Source organism: Oryzias melastigma, linkage group LG18 (genome assembly GCF_002922805.2).
Source record: "Oryzias melastigma strain HK-1 linkage group LG18, ASM292280v2, whole genome shotgun sequence".
Lineage (NCBI taxonomy): Eukaryota > Metazoa > Chordata > Actinopteri > Beloniformes > Adrianichthyidae > Oryzias > Oryzias melastigma.
Window position 1 is genome coordinate 11,490,393 of NC_050529.1, and position 6,900 is coordinate 11,497,292.

Consider the following 6,900-nt stretch of genomic DNA (forward strand, 5'->3'; position numbering starts at 1 on the left):
TGTGAATCAAGAGCAGACTAAAAAAAAGAAGCTGGAAAAAGAGATTCTTTGTGATATTTAAAATATGATGGGCAGGCCACAAGCCTGATCTCCAATAGATCCCATGTTCCTTGTTTTTTTTATTCTGATTCACAACAATTTGAATAAAAAATACTCAGAAATGCAATTTTAAACCTAATATTCTTTATATATGCCCGACATTATTAATAAAATGCCACAAGAACATATTAAAAACACCAGTGTCATTTACCATTAGTCAGAAGAGGGCTTGTGATCACCAGCAGAGCAATACCAGCTACTGGTAAATTATAACAAACACGACTTTAATGAGAAACTCCCCAAACTAGACCACATCTGGAACAGCAATTTGACTTATTTATTGGCTTTTATAATCGGCTGAGACCAACTTTAAATTTGCGAGAGTCCATGGAGAAGTTTTTCTTGACTCCCTGGAGCCACAAAGGTTGCCTCTCAACTTCACAATGAAAACAAGGATTCAGAGCAACTTGACATACGTTATAGTATTTAACAATCCTCTTGTCACATTGTTAAAGTAAAAATGCGTCACTTTGTTTCATTAAATGTTAAAAGATTTTTTAAAGTGACTGTATCTTTGTGTAGACATATTTTGCTCTTGAGTTTAAAGCATGCCGGACCTGTTCAAGTCCAGTTCTGTGACTTTTTTTCTGTGTTTCTTGCGCTATTTTGCTGAATATTTGATAGACTTTTACCTTTTAGAAGACATGGCTGATAAAAAAAGTCAAGCAGGTGTACTTACAGGAGGTCCTGAAAAAAAAGAAGAGAAAACAAAGATCAGTTTTCCAAAACATACATTTATGCCAATAAAATATTTTTAAAACAGATCCTGCAACGATGCATTCACAAGAATTCCTATTTACCACAAGTATTCACAAAAGAAGGACAAAATCATTTTTACCAGTTGCGGCCAACAGGCCTGGTGGCCACATTTTACCTTTGTTCTCTTATTTTTGTGAGGTGACACTCCTCTGTTTCCCAATTACTGCTGCTAAAAAAACTTCAGAGCTCCACAGAACCCAGCAAATCATTTCAGGTCGGTAGGTTTAAATTCTGACGTTAACCAGTTGCCGTAAAAGGAGGGATGCTTTCTTTTTTTCCATCTGCACTTAAAAAATGGTATGTATTTATTTTTTTAATCAATTTTTCATCACCAGAACACAGTGGATTCATCAATAGTCTTCTTAAAATGTTTGTAAAATTTGTGACATCATGTTTAGCATTTAAAAAAAAAAGTAGTAAGCATGATGTCTGAATTGGTTTTGAAACCCTGGGCACTAGACAGTTCCACACTTTATAGTTTTTTAGTAGTTAGTAAGTAGGGACGGAGTTGTTAACAAAAGATTCATAGTTTATACCATTTTTTAGCCCAAAAGTTCCAGATGATAAGATGTCAGGGCATTGTTTGGGGTGTCCCTCAGGGCTCAGTATTAGGTCATAAATTATTTATTCCATAAAGTGTCGTAGTTACTAAAAAATACAACTGTTTGCTGATGATACAAATGTATTCTATAAAGATAATGCCTTTAAAAACCTTACAAATATAATAAATTCTGAAATAACAGAACTAAAAACGTGGATGGATATAAATAAGCTGCCTATCAACTTCAAAAAAATGTAATATTTGGTAGAAAATTCAGAATTATCAATATACGTAAATGGTACAAAAATAGAGAAAGTACCCAAATTAAATTCCGGGAAGTAATTTATGACAATAAATTAACTTGGAAACCACAAATTAGACATATTAAGAGTGAAGTATAAAAAGGTATTGCTATAACTAATACATTCTTAAAGAAAAATCACTGCATATGTTACGGGTGTCAGAGAAAACTACAAAACCCCAATCACCCCATTTTACAGCTAAGAACTACAAAAAGTGCCCAAGAAAACATTCTCCAAATTTTGTTACAACAGATTTAAATCTCTTTTAGGCTACATTTTCTCAAGCTAGCCTCTTTGAGCTTCAAACCAGGTACCCTAACAAGTCCTCATTCTTCACGTGGAGCAAACACTCATGAGGAAACTTCTCAAACTTTCCAGTTTTTGACCACCTGCTAGAGCATTTTGAGACTGTGGCTTTCCCTTCTGCAAAACCTTTTTCAATTCCTGCCACACTTTTCCTTTCCATATATCCCCTGGTAAGCAAACACGTTAGCCTAATGAAGTATCCCATTCATTTTTCAAATGGGAAGACAAATATCCCTGTATCTTTTTCCTATTTGTACTTTCGGTCACTTCCAGCCAAGTTTGGGCTGAAAGCTTCCTCCTGGAGACGGGACGCCTCACCTTGATGTGTTGTGGAAAACTTTCAGTAGCTTGGTTGGACTGACTCATGAATTAAATATCCTTCCTTTCACTGTTGAAAATGTGTTCGAACTTTAAAAGAGGAAAATTGGATTTTTCAGGAGACTGCTGTGTCCATTGAGAACAGGGATGCATAATGTCGCCTTAAAGTCTTGTCACTTCTTTCCCTTTGAACTTTTACACACAGTTGAAAACCATGTAACCAAGCTGCCACAAAGAATGGTTGTTAAAAAAGTTTAGACTAAATCCAGCAAAATTTGTAAGTATTCGTGCTAAAATTCCATGAACAGTTCAGCTAAACTGTTACTTTCAATATGTTTTGTTCCTTTTTCTCAGTATAGAAACTTATTTCATGTTGTTATCTGTTGTATTTTAAATTAGTTTCACTTTGTACTTCCTGTTAAGATGATAAATGGAAGCAAAAAGGAAAACGGAAAGATAGTCCTCCAAAAATTTGTCAATGTTTTATTTCCTCCTATCTCTGCAAGGAAGTTTTTCTTTAAACATTTTTCTTCAAGATTCTCTTTATCGAACACTCAGGACGGGCTAAAGATAAACCAGGTATCTTGACACCTTTATTTGGCAGCTAGAATGGAAGAGAAGGGCAAGAGTTTGCTTTGTGAGGCAGTCAGTTATCAGTCAACACTTAGTCTGATTGCCTTCAGTTTGGCCATTGGAGTCGTCTTTCATTGCCGCTTCTATCATCCGTCTTTTACTGCCTGCACACTACTTGGTCTTCCGTGTCACTATCTGGTTGATCTGTCACACTGGAAACTATCCCCTCATGAAATTTGTTTTAAGAAGTTCCAAAGTTGCTTTTTCTTCTGACATCAGTGCAATGAAAGTTGATCTTTGTAAGGCTCACAGATTACAGTGAAGAATTGTCTATTGTGCTCTTCATGTATTTGGGCTACGATCCTGTCTGATCCTGTCAGGTTGTTTTTTTTTATAAATACTGTTATATTATGTTACACTTCAATACCTTGTTATTAACAAATTGATGAATGCATTGTTACATTAACATATAGTAGATTTCGCCGGCAACATCTCCAGTGTTAGAGTATTAAATAAGGCAGCAGCAAGTAGTATACAGTAAATCTAGCTCTATTTCAGATGGGAAGCCAGTAAAGATAACTTTAAAAAAGATAACTAAACAAGTGTATGATGAACAGCGAATAAAAAAGCTTTAATTTGCCTTCTGCAAACACTAAGGATAAAATTCCAGCTCTTCCAAAGGCCGTCTGTCCTTGACAGAGCAGTGCGCTTTCTCAGGCGAGACATTATGAGCGCCGATGGTTGTTTGCTTGTCTCCAATTCTCATGAGAAAGCTATCTGGGCTCTCCACATTCTCTCTGGTTGAACAGAGAGCAGAGGATATGTGTGCACAATGGTACTATTTGAAATATGCTGGCATGATGGACATTTCACAGTTAAGCTTTGCATAAACAAAGCCTGGCAGAATGTCAGATTCTCCGCCGGCTGTAACAATGAAGTGTTGTGTGTCATTTGATTTCCCAACTTTTCTTATTTTCCAGCTTTCAAATTGGATCACTTCTGTAACGTGAACATCAGAGTGGCAGTTCAGCAAAAAAAGGTGGCTTTTCTTTTGGAGTTTGAGAGTTTTCCTCTGAATCCACCGGTAGGTGTATGTCCAGAAGAAAAAAAAAACGGTGTTTACAGTTTTACATCTGTCGTCCTTCAAAAGCGAAAGAAGCGCTTCTCTTCGGCGAATAACTCAAGACGTCGCTTTGCCCTGCCCTTTGTCCTAAAACGTTTTCTGTGCTCTGCTGCACTGTGAAGGATGACACACTCCAGAGTCTGTTCTCACTTTTGTTATCAGGTGAATGGAGTGCGGATGCAGCTCCTTGCCAAGTACACGTCCCAGCAATAAATTCAATTTGCGGCCTAACTCTTTAACAGTGCAAGTGATGCTGCAGATTTTGTTTATTTATTTACTGACAGCTAAGAGCCTACATTTTTTGGTTGTTTCGGTATTCAGTTTAACAAGAAAAAACTAAAGGGAGGATTGACAAATAGATCCATTACAACAAGTTACTAAAAGTTTTGAACATTTTACAGATTATTACACAGACTGTAGAGAAAAAAAACTATTATCTCAGAAATAAGATGTATTTTTCAGATTCTGCTTATATTTTTCAAAAAGATTACACATAAAATCAACAAATAATGGGCTTTTCCTCTATAGTTCAAGACCCACTCTAATGAAAATTGTATTTTTTAACATGTTCTTGAGGCAGTTTTCCCTTATGATGGGTTAAAATTAAGATTAAATTGTATTTCTTTATTCAAATTGTGGATAATCAGGAGTGGACAAAAAAAGAAATTTTAAAAAGCTTGTATGGCAGAATAGCTCAGATATCGCTCATCAATTTTGTTGTACTTCTAATTGTTAGCTTGGGGTTGTGAGGGGCTGTAAGCTAGCCAGAGAGAGCGTAAAACAATGACATGGGATGATGGGAAGTGAGTGCAGGCTTACTCCCTGCCAGCAGTCCTTTCCACTGAATTTCTAATGAACTCCTGCCACTCTGCAGAAACTATGTTCTAGAAATCAACACAGGTTTTTTTTTGTTTTAACTAATCATAAATAAAGAGTCAATAGAAATGATTTTACAATAAATAAAAACAAGCTTGGAGTACGACCTTTAACACCAAAATCTAGTGTTTCCATGGTAACGGGAAAAAAAATACACTCCGGAACCGCTTCACCAACAAATCACTCATTTACACATTTTCTTTTATTCATTTATTCATTTACTCACTCATTCTCATGGCTTTAAAATACTGAACCTTTTAGAAGATTGTCAAAGCTGGATCAACTATGATTTATGCTTCAAAGTTTCTGGACTAATTCCATACTATACCAAAAGAAAACTTTACATACCAGGTTCTCCATCGCGGCCTCTTCTTCCACGCTTACCCGGAGGTCCTGCAAAAAAGAGAAACACGCTTTTTCAATCAAGCTGATCCTAATAAATTTGTAAGGTTTTTTGTATTCTTTAACTAATTCTTCAACAATAATCAAATGAAACGATGCAGAAATAATCTCAACAACGATTAGATGTTTAGTAAAACATTAGCTCTTTGTGTGCAGGTTTTTTTTTTCCACACGAATGCCTTCGTTTTTAATTTGTTTATTTAGACGCTCCTGTTTGCTTTTATTATTTTTTCTCTCCCTGACAACATCATTATGCTGCTAAAGCTCAGCTGGGGGAGTGAAACAATTACACGCTTTACCAGGTTTCACATGTGGGAGAATTCACTGGGTGGTAGGTTTCACACAAGAAAAGTTTTTCACTGAACTAGGTTCAGCATTTTCACAAAAAATGACAGAACCTTTATAGCTTCTTTCTGATTTTCACTTCTCTGGATTTGTGCTGTCATCAGTGTTGCCAGATAAGCGGGGAGGAACTGGATCCCACTTTTAGAGTGTTTGGTATGACTCGCTCGGGATTTGAACTCACGACCTTCCAGTTTCAGGTCGGACACTCTACCACAGGGCCGCTGAGGTGGTCAAAAGTCTGAGAGGTGAACCGCACTTTCAAGTCAATCAATAAGTTCCAACATCCAATGAGAAATCTTAAAATGATTTTCACTTTTAAAACATTCCAGAAAATGGAGTGCCTTTTTCGGGCAGCAATTATACAGCTATTATGCAAATGATTTTCACACCACTTTGACCCCTCTTTACGTTGCAATTCAGTTGTCCTTTTCTGAATAATCAAAGCATGTAATGAGATAAACTTCTAAACACAACTTTAAATCCAACGGGTGGATACCAGCAGCAGATTTCTGAGAGTCTGGTAACTCTTTGCTTGGGTGATTTATGGGAATTCAGATATGTTAGTAAGGTGCAAAATGTAGGATTGAATTGCAAAGTGCTTGTTTGATGCTCAGACCTGAATCTGATCCTTCTGTTTGGCTCAGCTTCCTGCTTCCAGCTCCTTTTGAGTCCTTTCCAAGATAATCTTGTATTCTGCCAGTGAAGGGTCCAGGCTAAGTTAATGTAACCACAGGTGGAGTTTGAATCTCACTTTTCTATATTTCACATCAACCCTGGTTTCTCCATAAGCTGGTTTTCTGATGGTTTTAAAAGAAATTGAAGACGATTTACTACACTTGGCAGTCGGTCCATTATTACTCACTCTGGAATGACACCTGACACCCCTGGCAGAGGTATTTTGTACGATGGCACAACATCTTTCTGATTTTGGTGGTACATTCTTGACAGCTGTTATAAAACCCAGCACATGGGGAGCGGTGGTCCAGACAAAATACTTTACGCTATAAAAAGATATCATCATAGTTCACAATGTTCATACCAAGAGTTTTTATTCTAACTGTAAACTTTGAGGACAAAATTCTCAGACTATACCGGTAACATGGAAGAGAGTCGGTAGGAACGGATATGTGCCAGTAAAAATATTTAACTTTATAAAACACAAGTGAATCACTTAATGATATATATATAAAGAGCAGTCAAAACAGATTTTAGGATGCATTTAAATCACGGACCACGATCCCTGGTTACAAATGAAG

At 36.6% G+C, this 6,900-nt stretch overlaps 1 protein-coding gene across 5 annotated transcripts in view; it reads right to left on the reverse strand.

Annotated features, from left to right (window-relative positions):
- LOC112156147 (collagen alpha-1(XXV) chain) overlaps positions 1-6,900 on the reverse strand; it is a 173,370-nt gene that overhangs the window by 83,759 nt on the left and 82,711 nt on the right. For all 5 annotated transcript variants that reach the window (XM_024288334.2, XM_024288328.2, XM_024288327.2 and 2 more), the window contains 2 exons: positions 5,246-5,290; positions 779-786 (listed from right to left, as the gene is read on the reverse strand). In XM_024288334.2, coding sequence (XP_024144102.1) covers positions 779-786; positions 5,246-5,290 — 53 coding nt within the window. The remainder of the gene's footprint in view (positions 1-778; positions 787-5,245; positions 5,291-6,900) is intronic.